The following is a 25,205-nucleotide window of genomic DNA, read 5'->3' as shown; positions in this document are numbered from 1 at the left end:
CAGCTTGTACACGGCCCTGCTCACGTGCAGCCCAGCCTGGGGGCCCAGGCGTCACTAGGTTTGCAGACACAGAGCGGAGCTTGCCAGCCCTCTGCTCACACAGTACATGCTGTCCCAGCCACCTCCCGGCTCCCCTGGGTGTGCCTCCCACGGGCTGGGCAGGAGTCCTCTCAAAGGCACAGGGGAGGTGGTTTCCAGGGTTTGAAATGCAGAGTCAGCTCCTCAGAGCTTTACATCGAGTGTGAGGTGCTCTCTGCTGCGCTGGATCCAGGCCTCAGCTCTGTTCCCTCCCACCCGGCTGGTTGGGCTCAGCTGGGTGTTGCCAGAAGCAGAGGTGCCCCAGCAGGATCAACAAGGCCATGGAGCTCTCTGCAGAGCCAGACAGCTCCCTGCCTAGGAGCCCATGGCCAAGCAGAACTAGAAACCTGACCGCCAGGTCACTGCTCTGCAGAGAGCAGCACACGGCCACAGCCTGCATCGTGCCACGCTGGGAAGCAGGACTCCTGGGTTCCATGCCCAGTTTTGCCAGCGACATCCACTGCCCCCTTGGGAATATCGTTCCATGCTTGCTAGGAAAAGGGTCTCTTTGGCCAGGGGATCTCAAAGCTTTATGGGAAGCCGAGTGTCATCATACTGATGGTAAACTAAAGCAGTGACTTACCCGTGGTCACACAGCAAGTCAGTGGCCGAGCTGAGGACCCAAGAGTCCTTAGTTTTACTATGAATCGGTTTTCCTGCAGCAGCATTGAGGTCCCATTGTGCTGGGAGCTGTATAGATGGTAAGCCAGACCCTACTCTGAAGAGCTTACACGTTAAATAGACACAGAGAAGCTGAGAAGAGAAACTGAGGCACAGGGCAGCAATATGATTTGCCCAAGTTCAGCCTGCAGGTCAGGGGCAGTTTTACGAACAGAACCCAGGGCTCCTGCTGCCCAGCTCAATGCTCCATCCAGTATGAAAGACTACTTACCTTACCGATGTTTGAAAGGGTTAATTGACAGTAGAGGTGATTGGATCCAGTTTTAACACTCCACTGACTAAGTGGTTTGGGCCCATGCAGAAGGCAGGGTGCAAAATCCACTGCCGGGGGCGGGGGGGTGTTTGCTGCATGCCAGGCCCCTGCAAAATGCAAAGAGACCACCACCAACGCCAGGCCGGTTTGGGTCAATGTCATCTTTACGGATCAACAATGGGATGAACGCCATGACTTAACTCACCGTGTCTTGGGCAGAAACAGGGTTCCGCCCACAGCATAAAAATCTATCTGCACAGATCTTTTCCAGAGTACATAAAACCATGCCATGGAAATCAATCACACGTGGGCGTGCAGGGCAGCGGTGTGAAGACACAGGGAGCAGCCGGTGCTGAGGGAAGCTCCCCAGCAAGGACAGAGACAGCTAAAGGGTCAGGAAGGTGGGAGAGGGGGGCAGGGAGAACAGGGCTCCTCCAGAGCCCAGGCCTCAGACAACACTGAAGAAGTTACAATCCCTCAGACCCTCACCAGAGCAGCACCTGTCTTGGCCTTGCAGAGCAAACTCATGCAGCTCGCCTCAGACCGCCCCATCATCCAGCCAGCGCCACACAGCAGTAGGGGAAGGGGACCCCAGTGCTGACGGATCCGCACAGCTGCGCTGAGCTGGGAAGAGACACCGTAATGCCTCGTGTATAAGCACAGCCGAGAGAGAGAGACAGAGAGAGAGAGATGGCTGCTGCATCCCATCTGGGAATTCGGGGGGACCCCATGGCAATCTCCTCCCCCAGACAACAAGGGGAGCTGTTCTTGCCCCAGGTGGCTGTTCTAATGCCTGGCCCCACCCCCACCCCAGCAGGGTAGGGCTGAGGACAGCCCCCTCCCTTTCCCTGATGCCCTTCCACTGTCCCAGCTGAGAAAACAGCAACCCTGGCACCTCCCGGCAGCCCTCTGGGCCACACACCCCTGAGCATGGAGGCCCCCTCACTCCCAGCACCTCCCCCGCACCACTCACAACACATCTGACTTGCCCCACACCTGGGGGATGGTACTAGGGACCCACTGGCTGTTCTGGTGCTCAAGCTGGACCCTCTCCCACTCCCCACTGGTGCTCCAGCCCTAGCTCCCAACTCCCCCGGCCTAACAGACCAAGTCGGAGCCCATGGCCCTCCTGGCTCTCTCTGTAGGGCCCCCATCCACCCCACACCTAAACCTACAAGGCTTCCCCACCTGCCCCCTCCTCTCTCCCCACATTTGAAACTCTTCGGCCTGAGGGCTGATTTCTCCCTTAACCATAAAAACTGTCTCCACAGCCTGACTCCTGTCCACCCCGTCCCAGTGGCAAGCGGATGCTAAGAACAGATCTACGGTGAATAAAAGGATTATAGGTAAAACCCCCAACAACGGGGAATGCCCGGAGCCTGCCCGGCTCTCTCTAGGGTGAGGATCGGGGGCAGTGGTGGACATGGGCTACTGCACGCTACATACCATAAAAAGAAAATCATTCACGCTCCTGGGCGGAGCGTTAGTCAGACTGGTCCAATAGGAAGAGTCCATCACTCGACTTCTCCTGATGCGGTTTTTTGTGATGTGGATAGATTCTCCTGCCCCAAGCCCGCTGGTATCTCCGTCACCAAGCACCACCAGCCACCCGCGGGGGCCTAGGTCACCACCCGGTAGGTGGAGGTGTTCTTCGGTTCCGTACTGGGCACGCACCAGTCGTCTGCCTCCTGGATGGTCTGGTAGTGGCGCCAGGCCGACTTGTTATACACGGGCAGCCTCTCCACGGACTCTGTTGACAAGGCCTGTGGGACGCAAGGCAGCCAGGTAACTGCATGTCAGTGGACAGGAGAAGTGCTCTCTCTGGAGTGAATCTGTCCCCAAACCCCAATGTCCTCCAAGCATCCTCTCAATGACACAGCCAGCCAAAAGGAAGAATCCCTAGGAGATGTCTGGTAGAATCTGGACAACAGTTCAAGACCAACCTCTGCTGATTCCCTCCTGGTCCCTACTCAATGCAGATTTCATGCCACTTGTTAGCCTGTGAAGTGCTTTGGAATCCTTCCGGACACAAGGCATCAGCAATGTTCAGCCCTCTTCTGAAGCCTTCCATCCAAGGAACCCAGGAGTCCTGGCTCCCAGGCCCCTGCTCTGACCAGTACACTCCCTTCTCAATACAGGAATTTGATATCAAAGACTCTGCTAATGAAACCCTATTATTCTTCGTTTCCATTTCCTGGCCACGAAGTGTGTGTGCTGGAATTTGCGTGTGTGCAATTTGCATTCAGAGAGGGGCAGGCAGAGGGGAAGCAGTCTCTGCAGCTCAGATCTTGCATTGGTTTCCCCAGGGCTTTTAACTGTAGCTGGCTGAGAAAGGGAATCCCTTTTCCATGGGCATTTTCATATTTCTGAAAAAAGTTCATCACGCATTGGATGAAATGTCAAGTCCGTAACATTTTTCACAGGGAAGGATTTAGAGATTCCATTTTGGGACACCTGGAAGGGAATTTTCCCAGATGACCTCACAGAAGGCTCCTGTCAATTTCACCTGTGAAACTGATGACAGCCTTCCAAGCCCAGCTGCTGGAGGGGTGGAGAGCCAGAGGGCTCTGTCTCTCTGACAACCCCCCAGCTCTTGAAGGCAGCAAGGGAATGCCTGGCCCCTAGAGCTTTCGGGGTGGGGGAGTAGGAGGCAGTGAAGCCTGCCTCTGTTTCAATAAAAGTTTAGTCGAATCTGTAACAGAATCAGCTAAACATTCCACTATGTTTTGTCGTAAAACTTCCAACCTGCTCTACTTCTAACTCCTCACCAGCTCCCTCCACAAGGAATATTTTAATCGTGTCTCCAGGGGTTTTTGCATGAGGGTCGGTCTGAACGCAGGGCTTCTGATCCCCTTCCCATGCACCAGCTAAGGACTGAAGCCATGAGGACTGTCTATATACTGAGGTTAGCTACAGCTGGGTGAATAAAAAACACAAGTTTCTTTAAATGATCTAGATCAGTTTTTAAAAACATGAATCATTTTTATTGTATGTGTTGCTAGTTTTTTACTTTTTCCCCATTTTAATTAGCAATGGTGGATGTTTCTTCCCTTAATTAGCTTCCTGATTGTTGACAGAATTTCAGGTTTTATGAAGAATTTTGTTCTACCACAGTTTCACACACAAAATATGCATCTGTGTTGAAAGAGACAGCACCAGGGCATCAACCATATCTTTACCATGAGAACTGCAAACTCTGGCACAACAGCGATAAGCAGATACCCCCGACTATGTTTGCAGCCAATATGTCAAACTCCCACAAGTCAAGAAAGCTGAAATGCTTCAGCCTGGCTCATATGCCACCATTGGTGTTTGAGGCCAATGGCACGTGTGTTCTTGAATTATGTTGGCTCTGGGATTTTTCCCAAGCACCTAACTATAGGCTCCTCCTTATTTTTGAAAACGTTGGCCCATGTGTAGAACGAAGTCATTGAGAATATTTGCATTGCATTGAAAGTCTAAGTAACTTTGCACTGTTCACACCGCAGCAGTTTTGTTCTGAACTGACACAGATTTTGTGCAGTGCTGTTTGTTATAGCTTTCTACAGACCAGGAGACACCATCTCAAAGCAGCACCGGCTCCTGCCAGAGCAACAGATGCAAAATCTGCAGACATATCTCCATTGCTGCGATGACCAATATCCCCTCCAACACAATTTTCAAGATTCCTGGTCCTACACGCTACATGTGAGGCTCCTCATGCAGTGCTTCAAATGCCCCAATCACCACCATGAGGGTGAAACCAGACAAATCACTACGCTCTTGAATGAACTCATGCAGAAAAGTGATAAGACGACAAAACTACCGTCCACGAGCACTTTTAATTTCCCCAATACTAATTTCTCCCTACTGTTACTCATACCTTCTTGTCAACCGTCTGTAATGGGCCACTGTCTTACCAATTCAAAAGTTATTTCTCCTCCCTTGGTATCCTGCTGTTGATTTATCTCGTTAGACTGACTTAACACTTGGTAAAGCAACGCACATCCTTTCATGTATTTATACCTGCTCCTGTATCTTTTACTTCATACATCTGATGAAGTGGGTTCTAGCCCACGAAAGCTTATGCCCAAATAAATTTATTAGTCTCTAAAGGTGCCACAAGGACTCCTCTAATTTTTTTTTATTTTTCACAAAGCGATCACTCCAGATCTGATTTTCAATACTCATCTTCCTCAAGGGAAATCTACACCTTCAACAGGTGAGCCTGGGACCTTAAATTCCTAACTCTGCTAGACATTCAAAACCATGGACTCCACAGGGTTTTATGGCTCATTATGACAAATAGTAACTCACCAACCCTACTACCTGGCTAAACTTTAACTGCCCGCTTCAACCCCCTTACACGTAACAGCCTAACCCTTAACTGACAACTTCATTTCAAGTGGCTTCTATAGCATGGGTAACCCCTTACGCTTAACAATCTGTCCCAACTTGTATTTAGCTCAGACTCTCTGATCTCCTTCCCCAGGCGAGAAGAGGTCTGTGCAGCTCTGAAACTCTTACCTTGCATCGACAAAAGCTGGTCCAATAAAGCCTCACCCACCTGGTCTCGCTCAAAAATGTTATGCCAATAAAATAAAAGTTTATTAAAGATACAAAATTAGCCCGGATGCTGCAAATGCCTAGTCATGTGCTTGACTGTAATCTCACTGAAGTCAGTGAGATTAGGCATTAAGTAAAGTGACGTATCTGCTTAAGCGTTCGCAGGATCAGGGTCTTACATTTTCAATTTTTTTTAGTTTATAGCCGTTTTGTAAAATTCATGTACAATAACCTAACTGTAGTGGCACTGGAGGAAAATCAATAGTGTTTAAAATTTAGTTTGTGATAAAAAAAATTAAAATTCACAGTTGCAATAGCACGTTTTCAAATTAGCTTTTACAAAGCCTCCACCCGATTGAAACCTGATTTATTTTAATATGATTATTAATATTTAAATATTGAGATTTAAATGATTTAGTAACAGTGTGACTTAAAACAGCTACGCACTAAGAGCAAAAAATCCCTGATGCAGGCAAGCCCTGAGACTCCTAGCTCTGGAGTACAAAGGAGTCTAAGGAGGAGTCTGTCAGTTACACATCACCTCTCAGCATGACCCAGCATGTAAGTGACATTCCGAGAACCCGCTCCCATAGCCACGGGCCCTCTGGCTACCGGAGTCACCCTGGCTATGTCACTGATTTATTTGGGTATCGATCCTGAATGGAGCCACGCTTGGGCTGAGAGACAGGTTGAGCCTTTGGGGTGTCGAGTGAAGTGGCTAGGAACAGAGTGAAACTGACCCATGTAAGCTTCACCAAGGAGGGACAGCATCAATGGGGACAAGGCTGTGAGATCTGGAGACTCCACCCCCTGTCACTGACATGGGGCAGGGATCATTTTCTCCCCTGTTACAAAGGGAGAAGAAAAGCCAGGGGCTGGGAACCGCCAGCAAACCCTTCCAGCATTAGCACTTATCTCTGGTCTCCACTGCGGTAGCATCCGCATGCCTCGCAATCTTTTGTTCATCTTCACAGCCCACACACGAGGTTGGGCGGTGCCGCCGGCCCCGTGCTACAGACAGCAATGAACTGAGACGCAGAGAAATTAAGGACTTAGCTACACGGGAAAGTTCTACTGGAATAAGCCACGGTCTGAATTTAAACCAATGTAGTTATACTGGTATAACTCTCCATGGGGACACACTTATTCCAGTATAAGAGCATCCATACGGGGAATTATACCAGTATAGTTCTACTGGCATAAGCGGTAAGAGTTTCCTGTGTAGACAAGCCCTAAGGGACTTGCTCAAGGTCACGCAAGGAGTTTGCGGGAGAGCGGGAATGTGAATGCAGGCCTCCGACGTCCTAGGTGGGCCCCCTAACCACTGGGACATCCTTCCTTCTAGCTCCTCCCCTCCACATAAGGTGCCTGCCACTGACAGGACTGAGAGGCCTCCGGGGAGCGGCTGCCTGACCCAGCGGGTTTGAGAAGGAGAGAAGTGGGGGCTGATTTACGCACCTTCAGGTAGATGACTGCGTCTGTCCCAAAACCCTCCATGGAGAAGAGCTGAAGGTCCCCTTGGAAATACTTGGCATAGAGTCTGGAAATGGGCAGGCCGTAACCAAAGCCAGCCTAGCGGGGCGGGGAGAAGACAACAGGTGGTTATGGTTGCAGAGGTCTCTGCGAACTACCCGACCACCAGACCCTAGTTCCCCCAGCATCACCCTACCCAGACATCAAGAATCCCCTCAAGCCCTCCTCCCATTCCCAGGTGGCCTGGCTGTCAGACGAAGGCCCTCCGCCATCACCACCACACCATCCACGCAGATCAGTATAGGGGCAGGCTGCTCACTGGAATCCCCTGCACACGGCTCTGGAGGTGGAGGGTGGTTACCTGGGAGGACTTAGGGAATTCCATCCACTCACCCACCCACAAAATCACCAGCAGGGACACCCAGGGGGGCCCGACGTGATCCGATACGTACCAGGGGTGTCCCGCCCGAGCCGGGCTGGGGGGTGGGTGCGGTGGAATACATGTAGCTGAAGAGACGCTCGATCTTGCGCAGTGGAACCCCGCCACCTCGGTCGCTCATCTGTGCAACAGGACATTGCATCAGCAGCCCCTGGCGACCCCCCACGTGCCCTGAGCAGCGGCGCATTAGCCATCCCCACCCCTACACCCTCAGGGAGAAATCCCAGCAGCGCCTGATATAGAAGAAGCATCAATAGGCCCTGACAGGGCGCTCTGGCCAGCCCTCCTTACTTGAGAAAATGCCCCTGTGCGGCTGGGGGAGCAGGGAAAATAGCCTCAGAGTTCAAGCTGGAGGCTCCGAAGCAAGGGCTGGCTACGGGCATCCCAGAAGCTGCAGAGATGAGCTGCACTGGAGAAGGGAAGCTAGACAGCATTTGGGGTGTGGGTGGGCTAAATACCGCCCCCACACACATGCTCTCCGAAGTCTCAGGCCCAGGGGGACAGCGAGTCAGATAGTCAAACAGAACTCAGGAGGGTCCTCTTGCCCAATCCTCTATTATCCACTAGCCCATGTGCCCTCAGGCTGCCTGCCGCACTGCAGAGTAATCCCAGGACAAATGTGAGCTCCCTGGGGAATTAGCCTGATGCTGAGGGTCCCTTTCTATCCATCGGACCCTCAGCCAGGCCACCTACCTTGATAGAAAGATCTTCTTCACCCAGCGCTACCATCACCTTGATGGGTGGGAGTCGGAGGCTGGACTCGTGACTCTCCACGGTGGCTCGCATGGCATTCTACGACAGAACAAAGACAAGAAGCAGGTCATCAGGGATTTTGTAATGACAGACTGTCAGCCTCTCTAGCCTGGCTCCTGCCTGCTCTGATGCTTGAGAAAGGTATAAAGACACCCACAAGGCACCTATTTGTGCAATATTTGTAAAGGTAGATAAGTTTCTTCCTGACCCCGAGACGGTCATCTGCAGATGCCCTGAAGCAGAGATCTAGTGGTCCTGGATTTACCATGAGTCGATTCCTTCTTTAAAATGTTTACTAAAACTAGTTCCTTAGGCAAAAATCCTGCAGAAATGAGTTCCACAGGTTAACACTGCAGATGAAAACGTGCTCTCCTTTACCCATCTCTTAACTTACTCTCCTCGTACATGTACTCCCTGGCCTCCACCTCACCCACCGCCACAGGCGGGAGCTCAAAACTCCAGTGCCTACTATAAGGAACCATCGGTGGGTCAAGCAGACAGGATGCCAAGTTCTACCATGGTTCTCTCCAGCTTTGTCACCTCCTTGCAGAGCAAGAAGTGCTACAGGCGAAGGACGATAGAGACAGAAGCCTTACCTTGAAGAGCTCAAAGAGCATGTGGTAGAGGTGAGACGGGACATAGACAATGCGGATCGGCTGCTTGGAATTGTTGGCTACAAGGGAAAGAACACAGTGGCTGTAAGGGAAATGCTCCTGTAAGCTGCTGGCCTGACTCCCCTAGCTCAGGAAGGACTGATGCCCAAGGATGGCTCAGGCCCGCCTTTCAGGGTGCAGTTTCGTTCTTCAGATACTGAACTCTCAGAGTAACACATGCAAAGCTACCCGCTGTGCAAAGCGGGCAGCAATGGCCCAGAGGCCTTTCCTCTGCTTCTCTCCCCCTGCTATACGGCCAACCACGGGGGCCACCTTGCTTTCTGCAGCTCCCTTTCTCAGCTGAGCCATTTCAGCAGTCTCAACAGGGTGGTAGCTGATCACTCTCAGGCCCGGCTGGGCCCTGCTCCCCCTAAAGGGCCAGCCACCTTGTGACAGCTTCCTTAGAAAGCTCCTCATCCTCAGCTGCTCCCTACCAACCCCTGCACCCAACAAGCAACTCACCTTCCCACTAGACTCAAGTGCCACCTCACGAGCATCCCCACCCACCCCTGTCCCCAGGGGCAGCGGGTCCCTCTAGACTCACCGCTGACCTCCTGGATCTCCAGATCAGGCGAGGTCATGTAATACTGGTCGCACAGCAGCTTGGCCATGTTGTAGGCATCTGGAGAACAGGAAGATGTAGGATCGGCACAGATTCTACCCAAGACAGCAGTGCTCAGAGCCTGCTTCCCCTTGGGACAGGCTCAGGACTGAGAGAGGGGACAGGAGACAAGGAATTTCAGCATGGACTGCGCTGGAGCAGGATATTTGCTCCCACAACAAGGACAAGCTGGGTATCAGCTGAGTGAACTTCCCCCGGGCTGCCCTGTGCCCATGTCCCCTGCCTGACAGGGACCCCCTTTTAGGGACAAGGGAAGTTCAGTCACTGTGGCCCACCAGTGCTTGGCATCTCTGGGGTATCCTCAGGGGCAGTCTGACATTTGGCATGTGACTGCTTGTCCACTGACACCTAGGCTGAGAGCCACCAAACTCGTCACACCGAGAGGCTTCCAAACAAACAGCCTTCAGCCCCCGCTGGCCTGGCACGGATCAGAACCGGATCCCCCTGCTGATCTCCAGAGCCAGCCGGTGTCCCCACCGAGACCCCAGTACAACCCTTTAGCCTGCTGCGCTCCACCACGCAGGGCCCACCACCCTTTTGTGGGGATGTTGCCTCTCCGCCATTATGGGGCACAGACCTCTCACAACCTCGGACACGTCACAGTGGGGGTCGATGCTGCCAATGTGCTTGGGGTGAGCTGGGTTGGTGCTGCCATCAAAGAGCAGGCCTGCACGGAAAGAGAGGGAGGGGAAGGAGAGACAAGGGGAGGAGGAGGAGGAAGGACCTCAGCACAGATTGAAACATACGAGTCCAAGGGGGAACCCAGAAGGATCAAGAGCTTGCATGTCAGTTTCCATCTCTCCTACTCTGTCACTCTGTCCCAGTACTCCCCACCCACCCACAAATTTCACCCCTCCGTCCCAGTCCCCTACTGGAATCTCCCTGCTTATAGAGTCTAGTCCCTGATTCCCTCTAGTCTAGCCCATAGGTCTTCTGGGAGGCACATCAACTCAGCTAAATATTTGTTTAGTTTTACAACAGGCTACATAAAAAGCACTTGCAAAGTCAGTACAAACTACAGTTTCATTCACACAGTGACCTGTTTATACTGCTCTATATGTAAGGACAATATTAATATTCCAGTGGATTTATTTTATAATTATAAGGTCAAAAGGAGAAAGTCGGCAATTTGTCAGTAATAGTCTCCAGTGACACTCTTGTGTATTTAGGTCTGATTTTGTAAGCCAGTAGTTTTTAAGGGAGGTGAAACTTGGGATATGCAAGACAAATCAGATGCCTGAAAGGGGTCCAGTCCTCTGGGAAGGTTGAGAGACACTGGATGTACATTTTCAATACTCTGCCCATCACCGCAGCATCTGATCCCTGCCTCATTCCACCTCTCCTCTGCAGCCCACCCCCCACTTGATCCCCTCCTCTCGCCTTTCCCCTCCATGGGAGACAGCAGGCTTGGCTGGGCGGTTGCCACTCACTGTGCTGGTTGATCAGCATGCGGATGGAGATGCGGCTCAGGTAGAAGCGGTCCAGGAAGTACTGGATGTTCTGGTTGGACACGGGGTCGTCCCCGTAGGCCTCCTTGTACTCTATCACCCCCTGCGCCATGGTCGGAACCACGTCGTTGTGCCGGTTACGGATGGTGATCAGGGCATCCGTGAACCTGGGAAGAGCAGGAAAGGAAAGTGGGGGGTTAGTCCATGTGAGACAGGAGCAGTTCATCATAGAGCGAGGCGAGGATGTAGCCTGTTTCCCAGAGCCTAGAACAAGAGGGCTACAGCAAGGAGGCAGGGGACAGCAAGACCCCCAGTCCACTCCAAGAAGGCACAGCAATCCAGTCCAGGTTCCCCTGTGGCTGAAGGAGCTATCCCCCACTCTAACCCTAATGCAGGCTTTCAACAGTGCGCAGCTGCCTGGGAAATCCCAGAGCAGATTCCACGGCACAGCCGACATGGATCTCCAGGACGCATGTAATATTAGAGATGGCTGAAGTGCCAGAGCTGGAATTTCAGCTCTGGATTTGGGGGGGGGGGGGGGTGTCTGGCCCGGAGGGAGCTGAGATCTGTGATAACATTTCAGTGACACTCAAGCCCAACCCCAGCCCAAGTGGAGGTCCCAGCCAGGATCTGGGAGCCGGGGCTGGGGAAGCAGGAAAACATGACTGTCTGGTTCAATGCGGCCATACGAAAGGAACCCTTGCTCAGGTATCGGTTCATTGGTAAAAATCATAAATAGCAACACAGAGAAGGCAAAAATGTTCAGTAGGGATTCCTGCTGTGTATCTGGAATGATGCAGGAGGATGTACCCATCGCACTAGAATAGAAAAATGTACCATTTGGAAAAAGGAAGAATGTGAGGGCCCATATAACTTACATCCAAGGGCCTTAAAGGAACCAGCTGAATCACTAGCGTTAATTTTTAACCGATCTGGGAAAACAAGAGAAATTCCAAACTGGAGGCCTGCCACCGCAGTCCCAATATTTAAAAAGGGGCAAAGGGATAACCCAGCGAACTATAGATCCGATAGGCTGATGTGACTCCCAGATAAATAACAGAGTCTCCGATTAACTGTTCTAGCAAAGAATTAGAGACAAACAACACAACCAAAGCCAGTCAGCAGGGCTTAATGGAAGCCAGGTCTTCCCAAACAAACCTGTTATCTATTTTTTTGACAAGATTACAGGGCTGGCTGATCAAGGTGACTGCACATAGTATCCTTAGATTACTCCAAGGTCCTTAACTTAGTACCAGATGACATTCTGATTTTAAAAACCCTGTATTTTACGGCATTAACAAAGCGCTCATTAGATGGATTAAGAACCAGCTTAATGACAGTGTTGCTGTTACTGGGGAGATATCACTGAGTGGGGCTGTTTCTCACAGGGTACCCCAGGGACTGGTTCTCGGTCTGCAGCTATTTGATATCTTCTGGATGATCACTAAAAGTCGTATAAAATTTTTGCTGATTAGGTTTGCAAGATGACACAAAACCGTGTGGGGTAACAGATAATGAGGAGGACAGGTAGTCACCTGGTCAAATGGTCACAAATTAATCCACTCAAATGGATGTTTATTCCTCTGGGATGAAAGAAAGCAGATTACACCTAAAGGAGGAGAGACTAGGTCTTGGGAAGCATGAGCTCACAGGAGGACTTCAGGGTCATGCTGTTGCTAAGAGGCGTAATGTGATGCTGGGATGTGTAAAAAGGGGGAATTCAAGCAGAAATAGACAAGTGCACAGCACTGGTAAGACTGCTACTAGAATACTGCGTCCATTTCTGGTCTCCCTGCTTAAAGGAGGATGTGGATGGCCGGGAGAGAATTCAAGGAAGGCCCTACAGGTAAGCCTGGTAGCAAGAGGCTTAAGGAGCTCCACTTAGGGTATGCCTACCGAATCGGGGATCGATTTATCATGTGTAGTGTAGATGCAATAAATCGATCCCCAATCGCTCTCCCGTCGAAGGCTGAATTCCAGCTCGGCGAGAGGCAGAAGCAAAGTCGACGGGAAAGTGGTGGCCATCGAACCCACGCCGCGAGGATGCGAAGTAAGTGATTCTAAGTCGATCTAAGATATGTCGACTTCAACTACGCTATTCTTGTAGCTGAAGTTGCATGTCTTAGATCGATTCCCCCCCAGTGTAGACCAGGCCTCACTCAGTTTATGGAAGAGCAGGTGAAGAGGTGACTTGGATCATGGTGTATAGGCACCTGCGCATGGGAAAGGTATTGGCTAGGTGGGGCGTTGGTCTTGCTGACACAAGCATAACAAGATCCAATGGCTAGATCCAATTCAGCCTTGAAATATGCTGCAGTTTGCTAGCCAGGAGGGTAATTCAACATGGGAGCAGCTCACCAGAGTGGTGGACTCCCAGCCACTGGGAGTCGCCAAGCGGAGATTAGATATCTGAAAGATACGCTTCAATCCAGGGTTTGGGGAAAAGCCTTTCGCTTGTAGACACAGGAGGTCAGACGAGATGACTAAAGGGTCCCTCCAGGGCTTAGTCTATAAACCCAGTTAGCCCACACTCAACTTACTGTCCCAGGGTGCCTTGGTCCTCAGGGTCTTTGTCCAGGAACTCCATGATGTCCAGCAGGCTCTGAACATACCTGTGGGGGAGTGGAGAGGAAAAGCGATGCAGGCTCCATTTATATTCCACAGCCACAGGTTGGGAGCACAGATCAATGCAGAGTGGCCCCCATCCCCATCCCTCAACTGGCAGGCACCCCAGAGAAACTGTGTGACAGCAATGCCCATTACCCATCTCCATAGGAGGAAGAGGATCCACAGAGTCTAGGCACAGCACTTTACACACAGGAATTGCTTCATCCACTGCTGAAATACAGCCAGCTCTGGGGTGGGACACAGCAGCAACACCACACACATACCCCCACAAGAGTTTAGGGCTGGAAGTGGAGAATGCTCAGGGATCTCTAACAGGCAGGATCGCTGCTTGGCACACCCAGCAACACAGCAGCCAGTGCTTTAGTGCTGAATTACAGGGAAGGCTGCCTCCTACAGAGCCACCACCACAGCTTCCAACAGCACTTGGGCTTCCTGAAAGAGTCTCCCATCCAAACACCAACCCAGCCCAACCCTGCTTAGCTTCACCTGCCAGGATCTTAACCTGCAGCTATTGCAGCTTGGGCTAACTGAATCAAGGGCACTCCCTGCCTGCTACTGCAGATTCCCAAGGTCCATCTCTGGGAGCCCAACCTAGGCAGAGCTGCTCGCTCACCCACCCACTGCCTACCACTCCCCAGAGCACAGTCACCCAGCCCTCCTCCCACAGAGGGACGAGAGACGGACCTAGCCTAGAGCCTTGCCTGATAAGAAGTAAAACCAGTGAAGGAGGAACACAGAGCAGCAGCAGCAGCAGCCGGGGGCCAATGGCTTCCCAGGCCTGCACCTTGCCAGAGGCTTTGGGACATGCCGTGCACCTTGCCCTCCACGGCCTCAGCTTATCAGGAATGTCTGCCAGTCAAGCCCCGAGCAAGCAGCCAGTCAGCACGGTAGAAGCCCGTCCCTTCCCCTGGGTCACAGCTTCCCTCTGGACACACAGCTCCTTCCAGAGGGCACCATGACAGCTGCGAACTCCTAGGCAGGCTGGTTGTAAGCGTGGGGGTGGAATGGTTTCCCAGGGCTGTGTTATATCTGCTTGGGATTTAGGTTACAGGGCAGCAGCTGCAAAGGCCCCGGTCCTGTAAGATCAGAAAGTTTTGCTCACGGGATCCCAAGGGTGCACGAGGATGAGTGCAGGAGCAGTTCACCGCCAGAGGTGATGGGGGAGATCCCGCCACCAGTCCCAAGGGGATGAGAGCTGGAAGGAGAGTGCTTGTTTGGGCCCCATCACCTGAGCTACCATGCAGCGCAGCATGGTGCAGGTCTTACACCAGAGAACAAGGAGTGGAGTAGCAGGAGGGCCCTGGCTGGTCTGGAACGGAAGGGATGTGGGAAGGTCAGGGTACTGGAGCAGTCTGGATATCACTGGAGCACTCAAACATGTTGACAGAACGGGGCGTGGGGAGGTTAGGGCTAGACTAGCAAGGGGGGCTGCAAGGAAGGACTAAGGTGCATGGACACACGTGGGGAGCCCAGGGCATCAGCGGAGCCACTGAGGCAGGATGGAAGGGCACTGGCAAAGCTGTGGTGCGCTGCAAGGGCATTGGTGTTCGGACGCTTGGGCGGGGGCGGGAGAAGCTGCTCGACAGCAAACCCCACTGAGTGCTCTAAGGGGCGTTGCGATGGGGGGCTCCCGTGGGTCTCCTGGTCAAGCCACCTGAGCAGACGTGAAAGACCGCAGAGCTCCATGCTGGAGAGGGGTGCAGCCAGGGGACCTCCCTGGCCCCTCTGAGGAGGGGCCGCTTAAACAGACATGGAGTGGGGGAGGAAGGAACAGATGGGAGGGCTGAAGACACACCAACCTACAGGTGACAATCACGGGTGGCTGCTTCACCAGCCACCCTTTACTTCACAGCCCCTCAAACCTCTGGGGTGCTCAGACCTTGCAGATTAATAATAAAGAGGTCAAAGAACAGCACAGGGTTAAAACCCACCCCCGCCACCACTGGAGCAGGCAGCAAAAGGTTAAAGGCCAGCCCCTTGTGATCACTGATGCAGAAATGCACCTTCCAGGAGGGCAAATTCCAGGGAGCAGCCTAGCTGCAGGCAAGGGCCAGCTTACTATTAACTCCGGCTCCTGCCCCCACCCCGAGCTCCCCGGGGAGTGGGATTCAGCTGGTCTGGGCAGCCTCTGGCCCTGCCGGATGCGGCAGAAACCAGGCACACGGAGGGGAGAGGAAATAGCTGGCTGCACAAACAAGCTGTCACGTGATCCCCGAAGCCCCAATGTAGGACAAAGTTCAGGCTGCTGCTGTCTGGTAGTCAGGGGCCGGGTACTGGGGGGGGGATCTTAAAGGGACATTTCCCATTTCTTCTCCCTCCTGTTGGCCTAGAGAGGTGCAAACCTATAAGAACCTGACCAGAGCAGCTGGTGCCTTTGAAATGACAACAAACTGGTACGAGGGGGAAGAAGAAATCCAAGCATGAGCTGCAGGCTTTCAAGGGTTAAATACAGTCACTGCCCCAAAACCTGCAGTACCCAGCATGACCTTGCAGGAGCACCACAACAGCTGGAGTAACAGGGAATAAGCACTTCCCCCAGTTCCTAGAAAGCCAAGGGCAGTTTGGAAATCAACCTGCTCCTCCGCTAAACCCAAACGGGTTCTGCCCCAGGCCGGGCAAAGCGTTAAGTGAAAAACCCCAACTGTTATGTATTGGGCTGATCCTGCAGCGATTTAACGAGCGGGTCCATTGCTGGCCCACATCTAGGCTAGGGAGATACGCTTCTCAGGATGATCTGTCAGCTAGCTGTTCTTTAGAGGGGTTAAGCCCTGTCTACACTAGAGGTCAAAATGCAGTAGCTAACGAGCACAGACCACCTGTTTTCCTAGGCTTGGTCTACGCTAGAAAATTGAGTCAGCTTAACTACATCCCTCAGGGTTGTGAAAAAGCCCCACCCCTGGCCAGCGTAGTTAAGCCGACCTAAGCCCCAGTGTAGACAGCGCTAGGGCGATGGGAGAATTCTTCCATCAGCTTAGCTACCGCCTGTCGGGGACACGGAGTACCTACGCAGATGGGAGAACCTCCCGTTGGCGCAGGTAGTCCCTACACCGAAGCACGACAGTGACAAGCTGTGCCACGGTAGCATTTCAAGTGCAGACGAGCCCCTAGTCTAGATGTGATCTCTTGGGTATGAACGGTTTCAGCCTCCAGCCCTCCCCAGTTACCACTGCAATTTGACTCCCCCTAGTGCCACTTCACACCCACACACTCAGTATGTCCATTCCAAAGCCCCTCTCCTGGCAGGGCCTTTGAGCTGCCATCCTCATTTTTCTCCTGCATCTGTTACATGTAAACCCAGACCACGTGAGCAAGGGGCTTGCTGAGAAGGAGAGTTGGTGGGTGCAGTGGGATATGGACAGGCTGGCAGTGCCTCCCTACACACACAGGCTAGCAGTGCCATGCTCCTGCCCAGGATAGCCGTGCTGTGCCCCCCACATACACACATTAGCAATGCTGCCCACCCCCATCCCCTTGACTGGCAGTTCATCCTACTCACCAGCTTTGCACCAGCTGCACTGAGGGCGTGCTGATGACCCGGTCTGGCAGCAGGTTGATCTCCTTCATGATGTTGGCCAGCCGGACGGGCAGCTCCTGGCGAAGGAAGGCGAAGGAGGTTTTCTCGCAAGCATTGCTGGACCCTAGAGATAGAAGCCCCACCATTAGAAGAGCAAGATCTCAATGACCCCCAGCCTGATGATGAGGATGTAGGAACCTGTCACCCACCTATCCTGCCCCCGATACCAGCCCAAGAGGGTACATTGGACCACCCGTTGGAGTCCCAGGGATCAGGCACTCAGCCAGAGCATTTACCTGGTTCCTCCGGCCCCTTCCCCCACCACAGCCTCCTGCATCAGAAGATCTCATGTGATCCATAAATATTACACCTCAGATCCCCACCGAATACAGCTTTAGCCAATCTAACCACTAGGCCACATTCCCTTGCAATTGGCTGAACTCCATCAGGGTCTTGAGCACAGTTCTCAGGATGGGGAGGGGAAAGAAAGCTGTCCCCATCACTTCACCTCCAATCACACACCAGCTCTGCTCACCTGCCGCTTACCCCCTCCATGCTGCTCCCTCCACCAGTCACCTCATCCAGCTGCCGAGCTCCAGCAGTGTACACTGCCTAGGAGACTCACAAGGGAGGCCAGGTCGCACGCTAACCCCAGACTGCAGCCCATTACTGCCCAACTTGGGAAATGGGGAGAATACCCCCTCGCTTTGAAGGCCTGCACTCACAAGGCTGGGCAGGTGGGGTCATCTAGTGGTTTGAGCAAAAGACAGGAGTCTCTGCCTGGCTCTGCCACTGATTCACAGAGTGAGCTCAGGCATTGTCACCTAACCTCTCTGTGCCTCAGATCCCTCCATCCGTACACATCACTCCAAATCACAGGGCATCCAAAGAGTCCTGTACGGTTATTTTTCATCACTGCCTCCCTAGGTTGGGAGTGGGTAATCTGCACGCTGGCTGCCTTCCCCGGTCCAGGGGCCATTTCTCAGGCTCCCTCTCTGGAATCAAACCCTGCAATAGAGAATTCAGCACAGGGGTCCCCAGGGACCACAGAAATTGCAGCGCTGGGTCCTCGTAGCCCCAGGGACCAGAGTTTGGCACACATGGTAGGCGCAGCATTCAGCGCACACACAGTTCCGAAGCATCGCTGCCTGTTCCTGAGCTCTGACGTGTCCCTAAGCACAGCACAGCACAGCACGATTGCGGGCTGCCTAAGGAGAGGTTTGCCCTGCCACCAAGGGACAGACAGATGTTAGGAGCCTTAATGACAGGGAACTCCCAACACTGCCCAGCAGAAAGGAAACGAACAGCCTCATTGGCAGCAGCTCCAAGTTCTGCAAGGAATCCAACCAGCAAACACACCCAAAAGCCACCAGGTGACAGGGACACGGGCCAAGATGCTCAAGGAGGGAAAAGAATTAGGAAGTGATTATCGGAGTAAGATCACAGCAGGGCTATAAAGTAGCTGCAGGGAGAAGAGAAGATGTGGGAGGCTGGTAAACAAGGGAACAGTTCTGGAGAGAGCAGTAGCGTGTGTACGTGTGTGTGCTTAACTCACACGCACACATAATGTACAGATGTAACCTGAGCTACTGCACGTTCGTACGTCCCCGGCAGTTTCTATCTAAACAACGGCACAGATTGTTCGGAAAGCAATGGGCTATTGCCAGGCAAGTGGCTAGCGGAAGGGTGAGAAAAACACATACATGGGTGTTCGCGCATGCACCCACACAGCGGCATGCATGTCAGCAGGGTGCTGTGCAGCGCAAGGGGTGACATGGTTCTAGGACACGGCAGAGGACACTGGATCCGCTATGAGCAGGCACCGTCCCCTTTTCAGCACATGTCTAAGGACAGCCAAAAGAGAAGGGGATGCTGTGGTGCATCTCAAATAGTTTACGGCAATAAACCTCTTCGCCTTTTCCTTATCTCCTTCAGACCACAGATCTCCATGTACATCAGTGAATCCATTCTCCCAGACTCCCCAGGGACGTGGCTCAGTCTCGCTACCCCAGTGCGACTGAAGGGGAAACTAAGGCACAGAGCCGGGAAGGGAGTCAGCAGCAGGGCCAGAAACAGAACCCAGGAGCCCGCTGCCCTAGCTAGTGGGCTGGGAAAGCAGCAGGGAGGGGCTGCGGCTGCCTGCAGTGGTCTGGAGAGGGAGGGGCTATATCCCAAACCCCAAGGAAAGACAGCACCCTGTTGTTTTCAAAGAGGACTTTCCAGGGGGCGAGGATCCTTGGAGGGTTTGGGTGTATCAGAGTCAGACTCCCCAGAGCGGGAAGGGAGGGCAGCATACGTGGTGTGGGGTGGATGGACGGAGGTACAGGGTATATTCCAGCCTCTCTTCCTCTCCCCTGGCTGCCCCATACTAGAGCAGAGAGCAAACCTTGCAGTAATCCAGGGACAAAAGTAGCTGCCTTCTCCTCCCCCATAACTCCTGCTACGGCAGGGGAAGAGGGGCATCTAAATAAATTGCTCTCTACTCTCCCTGCACTGATTTAATGCACCACCCTACCCACTAGTTTCCCCTATGTCCTCCACTCCCCAGAGAACAGGAGCCTGCTGCTCCCAACCCCCACATATCCCACTCTCAGCCCTACCGTCCTTCTAGCCTTTTCCTAGCCCCCCTGACTTGGGAATGACTCCCCCACATGGCGCGGGGCCACAACCAGTGCTCTCCGGCACCAAAAGCCCAAGCCCCGACCCACTGAGCCAGAGGAGCAAATCGGCCCCCCAGCCACAAGAGGAAACCACTTAGCCACGGTGTTAAGCCCACGTCACACTGTCTGAGCCCCTCAGGAATTCAGACCCCTTGTCAGGCCACTATTACGGACCTCACCTTCCCCCCAACCCCATCACCGCCCCCCACAGCGCCACTGCCCTATAGCCAGATTGCCCCTAAGCCCTGGGAGCAGGGGATCGCTTCAAAATCCCTGAATTGCTCTAGAAAGCTGCTCCCCACTCCCACCCCAATTACCTCCCTTCTGTCCCCGAGGGGCATTTACCGAGGGACTATTCCACAAAGAGAAAAGGCAGCCGGCCCCACTGCTACCTCCCTGCCCCAGCAGGTTGTTAGTGAACATGGACAGCAGGGAGCCCCTGATCCCCCCAGCCCTGTGACCCCAAGGGGAGGGGAAAAGCAATGTCCTGAGTCAGGACACACTGCCAACAGGGCAGGGAGAAGGCAGCCCTGCCTCCGACCTGCCCCAGGGATCCCCTCCCCTGCCTCCCCAGGGGTCTTTCACCAGGGAGGGAGCGGGGGGAAGGGGGGCATTTATTCCAGTCCAGGAATTGCTCCTTGGGAGTGGGGGAATAGGAAGAGTTTGTCGTCCTCCTGCCCGCCCCCCGCCAGGGGGGGTAGGTACCCAGGCAGTGTGTGGGGGTGGGGTGGGGGGTAACTACCACAGTCCAGGACCTGCTTCACAGGGTGGAGGGAGAGCCTGCCCCTCCCAAGCCCCAGGGGTAAATGCCTGGGCCATACGTGGCAGGGACCCGGCAGGGTGGTGGAGGGGAATGGACCCAAGCAGGGGGTAGGGGAGTGTCGGACCCCAGGGAGTGTATACACGGGGAGGAAAGTCCCACGGGGAAAGGAACAGATATAACCAATAGCCCCCTCCCCAGGCTGGGTACTCGGAGATGGAGGCTGTATGTACCCGACGGGATTTACCGCCACAGAAAAGGTGGGGGAAGGACCCAGGGCATTTGCTGGGGGCAGGGGCCGGGGGGTATTTGCCCGGGCGGGGGAGAGGCGGCAGAGGAGGGACCCAGGGGATATTCCCAGGTAGGGGAAGGAGCGCTGGGGGAGGGGGAAGGGCCCAGGGGGGATTTGCCCAGGCAGGGGGAGGGGCAGTGAGAGAGAGGGAGGGACCTGGGGGGGATTTTGCCCCGGCGGGGGGAAGGGCAGTGAGGGCGGGCGAGGGGCCCGGGGGAGATTTTCCCCGGCAGGGGGGAGGCGGCGATTTTCGCTCATGGTGGGGGAGGCCGGGCCGGGGGGGATTTTCCCAGGCGGGGGAGGGGGGCCGAGGGGGGAGCACTAGAGGTGCGGGGGGAGGGACGCGGAGAGGGCCAGTGAGGGCGGGGATTTTGCCCTGCGGGGCAGGGGTAGCATAGGGCGCGGGGAGGGGCCCGGGGGATTTGCCCCCGCAGGCGGCATGGGCAGCGTCAGGTGGCCCCGGGGGATTTGCCCCGGCGGCGGGGAGGCGGGATTACTTCAGGCTGAGGGGGAGGCGGGGGGATTGCCAGCGGGGGGAGGGCAGTGAGGGCGGGGGAGGGGCGGGGGGGATTGCCCGGTCGCGGGCGAGGGGCAGTGAGGGTGGGATGGGCCGGGGGGATTTGTCCCGGGCGTGGAGGGGGCAGTGAAGGCGGGCGGGGGCGCCGGGGGGATTTGCCCGCGCCGGGAGCGCCATCGGCAGTGAGGCGGGAGAGCGGCGCTGTGGGCGGCATTTGGCCCCGGCGTGTTTGGAGGGTTTTCCAGGCCCAGGCCTAGCGAGGGCGGGGTGTTATGGGGCCCGGAGGATTTGTCTCCGGCGGTGGCTGGAGCGGGGACAAGGTACCGATAAGTTCCAGAACTGCTTTATGGAGAGCGCGAGGAGCGAGCTGACCCTTTGCTGAAGTGCATCAGTGAGGACAGGGCCGCGTGCGGCCCGCCGCTCCGCGCTTTCTCCAGCAGCGCCGCAGCTATTGCGACTCCGACTGCTCTGCAATGCGGGCCTCACGTGCACTGACCGTCGGCTGCGACAGAACGGCCTCGGCCCGCATTGATCCCGCTGACCGCCCCGCCCCCGCCGCCCTGCCGCCATCGCGGTTCAAAAACATCCCACGGCCCAATGGGAGCGCTGCAGAACGCCACAGTGGAAACCTGGGACACGCCCCGTTATACCTTCCCTGCCAGGGCCCTCTGTGCACGCCGCTTCCATCCCCTTACCCTTCCTGACCAAGGCCCTGCAGCCCACACCTGGCACCCCATTACCTTAACCCTTCACTGACTACAGCCCCACCCACCCCATTCCTTAACCCCTTCCTGACCAGGGCCTGCAAACTCCACCCTAGACCCCCCTTCCTTAACCCGTTTCTGACCAAGGCGCGCTGGCAGCCCACCCTAGGCAACCCCATTACCTTAACCCCTTCCTGACTACAGCCCCCCCAACCCACCCATTCCCTTAACCCCTTCCTGACCAGGGCCCTGCAACCCACCCTAGACCCCCCTTCCCTTAACCCCTTCCTGGCAGGGCCCTACAGCCCACCCTAGGCAACCCCATTACCTTAACCTGACCAGGCACTGCAGCCCACTCTAGGCAACCTCATTACCTTAACCCTTTCCTGACCAGGGCCCTACAGCCCACCCTAGATCCTCTCCATTCCCTTAATCTGACCAGACCCTGCTGCCCCATTTAACTCCTTTCCCTGCTCAGTGCCCTGCCACGCCCTCCCCAGTCCCACTCAAAGCAACGATGCCCTTGTGCAAGGGCCTGGTAGGCCCCAGACCACCCTGACCAATTCTGAAAGATGAATTCAGCCTGGATCAGGTGCAGAGTCAGGCTGGTAGCACAATCAGGGGAGTCTGCAGAGTGGAGTTCACCGCAGGAGGTTACAGGAACTCGGCTTGTTCAGCCCAGCAGAGGCTGAGCGGGGAGATGAGCGCTCGCGGTACATTCATGAGGTGGCCCCAGTGAAGCTAAAGCACAATGTTGGCTCAAGAACAAATGGGGATAAACTCACCATGAGTAAATTGATGCTGCAGATGAAAAGATTTCTAACCCCCAGAGGACAGCGGCTCCAAAGCAGTCTCCCAACAGCAGGGAGGGGAAGGGTAACAACATAACTCTTTTAAACTTGAGCCGGATAGATTTATCAACCCCTACATAGCAGGGACTGCACTCAGTGACTCACGTGTTCTCCCTCCAACCCAGCAGGTATTTAGATGCCTAACTCCCACTGAAATCAATTAGACACCTAGATATCTTTGAGGATCTGTACCGCACTCAGAGCCCAGAGCCCAAGCTCAGGAACCCCTTCCCCCCATATATCAGAAGCAGGAAGCCTTCCAAACAATCGGGGGGCAGGGGCATTGGATGATCAAGGTGCCAAAGGAGAACCCAAGGGCGACAAGGCTATTGAGGAGAAGCTAAATGCATTCTTTGCATCAGAATTCACTGCAGAGGGAAATTCCAGCACCTGAGCTATTCTTTTTAGGTGACAAATCTGAGGAACTGTTCCAGACTGAGGTATCATTAGAGGAGGTTTTAGAATAAATTGATAAATTAAACAGCAATAAGTCACCAGGACCAGACGTACTCGTCCAAGAGTTCTGAAGGAATAAAATCGTGAATGGCACGGAGAACGTGTTATATACTCCTGCACATAATGCAAGAACCAGAGGTCACCCAAGGAAACGAATAGGCAGCAGGTTTTAAACAAACAAAAGGAAGAATTTCTTCATGCAATGTAGTTAACCTGTGGAACTCATTGCTAGGTGCTGTGGGGAAGGCCAAAACTATAACCGGATTCAAAAAAGAACTAGATACGTTCCTGAAGGACAGGTCTCTCAATAGCTACTAGCCAAGATGGTCAGGGATGCAACGCCATGCTCTGGGTGGCTCTAGCCTCTATTTGCCAGAAGCTGGGAGTGGACGACAGGGTATGGATCACTGGATGGTTGTCTGTTCTGTTCGTTCCCTCTGAAGCACGTGGCATCGACCACTGTTGGCAGACAGGATACAGGGCTAGAGGGAACCTGGGTCTGCCCTAGTGTGACTGTTCTTATGTCCTCTTGGCCAGCCAGTCTACCTCACCCCTACAACATCACAGCCCTGACTGCAGCAATAACCTCGCACTGCTATAGCTGCGGATTGGCTTTCTGCACCAAACTACTGCAGCAACATCTGGTGGCCACAGAAAATATGACAGCTCCTGCACAGATTCTCCAGAGGTCAAACCCAGATTATCATCATTGGTACTGGGGGAGCATCTAACAGCCCCCTAACGGACCCGGACCCCGTGTGCTAGGAGCTGTACAAACACAGAATGAAGAGATGCAGGGCAAGGCCAAAGGGCTGTGGGTTATTATTAGTTAGATTTCTGTCCTCCTGCAGCCCAGCCTGTGCTTTGTATCATTAGCCCTCACTGCACCATGATGAGAAAAAAAACAACTTTCTTTCCTTTCTAGGTGATGCAGTTTGCAAATGGGTTCGTGTCAGCACCCAGTGGGCCAGATTCCATTCCCCGGGATGCTGGCGAAGTGTCTTCCACAATTTGGCTGTAACAAATCCAAAGGAGGTTTCCTTATTGAGGCAGCTGGCCGCTGACGGACCCAGGTGTTCCCTGGTTCCCAGGCTAACCAACAACCCACCTTTGCTGCCCAGTGTCACCCTGTAGGCCCTGGCCAACCTGTAGTTTCAAAAGCAGCTGTGCATTAGACTCCGTTGCTCTGGCTTTGTGCTGGCAGAAGCAGGGCTGCCCAAAGGATTCAAGGGGCCTGGGGTCTTTGGTGGTGGGGGGCCCCTGCTTCGGCGGTAACTTGGGGGGGGGGTCTTCTGCTCTGGGACCTGCCGCAGCTGAGTTGCTGCCAAAGTTCCAGCACTTCGGCGGTGGGTCCCACTTTGGCAGCAATTCGGCAGCAGGGGGTCCTTCCAGCCCAGGGCGGAAGGACCCTCTGCCGCCAAAGACCCAAAGCGGAAGAAGCTCCGGGGGGCCAGGCCTCGCAAGAGTTTTCCAGGCCCCCCAGAGAGAGTGAAGGACCCCACTCCAGGGGTCCCAAAAAACACTCGAGGAACCCAGCGGGGCCCAGGGCAAATTGCCCCACTTGCCCCCCCCCCCGGGTGTCCCTGGGCAGAAGTGAGAGAAGTATCAGACCTGGTGTCCTGAGCCCCCTCACTCTATTTATAGTCCACAAAGTGCTTGGTTGGGACGGGCAGCATGGCCTAATGGAGAGCACCACGAATAAGCTCTCTGCTGTGGTGGGTTCTAGTCCCAGCCCTACTCCTAGCACCTCACCTTCCCCTTCTGTAAAATGGGGAGAATGAAACTGACCGCCTTTGCAAAGCGCTTTGAGATCTACTAATGAAAAGCGCTACGCACGGTTAATACCTGGAGTGTGCAGCTCTGGTTTAATCCTGGGTG

General features: G+C 54.3%; 1 protein-coding gene across 1 annotated transcript; it reads right to left on the bottom strand.

Moving 5' to 3' along the window:
* Positions 1 to 1,158: 1,158 nt before the first annotated feature.
* Positions 1,159 to 18,532, bottom strand: PDK2 (pyruvate dehydrogenase kinase 2). The gene is made up of 10 exons (XM_032791506.2): positions 17,070 to 18,532; positions 13,486 to 13,557; positions 10,928 to 11,112; positions 10,075 to 10,164; positions 9,420 to 9,497; positions 8,819 to 8,895; positions 8,163 to 8,261; positions 7,483 to 7,590; positions 7,016 to 7,129; positions 1,159 to 2,775 (listed from the first exon to the last, which is right to left on the bottom strand). Exons 1-10 carry the CDS (start codon positions 17,231 to 17,233, stop codon positions 2,632 to 2,634), a joined length of 1,131 nt encoding a protein of 376 aa, XP_032647397.2. The 5' UTR covers positions 17,234 to 18,532; the 3' UTR covers positions 1,159 to 2,631.
* Between the last annotated feature and the right edge of the window lie 6,673 nt (positions 18,533 to 25,205).

This window comes from Chelonoidis abingdonii, chromosome 21, assembly GCF_003597395.2.
Source record: "Chelonoidis abingdonii isolate Lonesome George chromosome 21, CheloAbing_2.0, whole genome shotgun sequence".
NCBI classification, from domain to species: domain Eukaryota; kingdom Metazoa; phylum Chordata; order Testudines; family Testudinidae; genus Chelonoidis; species Chelonoidis abingdonii.
The sequence above is the reverse complement of the archived record's forward strand: the minus strand, read 5'-3'. Positions and strand labels throughout refer to the sequence as shown.

What these genes read in the sequence shown, in the direction of transcription:
- PDK2 (XM_032791506.2), bottom strand. Translation starts at nt 17,233, where the DNA reads ATGGTGGGGCTTCTATCTCTAGGGTCCAGCAATGCTTGCGAGAAAACC. An exon ending in GTGCAGCTGGTGCAAAGCTG is followed by an intron (nt 13,558 to 17,069) that starts GTGAGTAGGATG and finishes ACTCCCCCACAG; the next exon opens with GTATGTTCAGAGCCTGCTGG. An exon ending in CATGCTGATCAACCAGCACA is followed by an intron (nt 10,165 to 10,927) that starts GTGAGTGGCAAC and finishes CTTTCCGTGCAG; the next exon opens with GCCTGCTCTTTGATGGCAGC.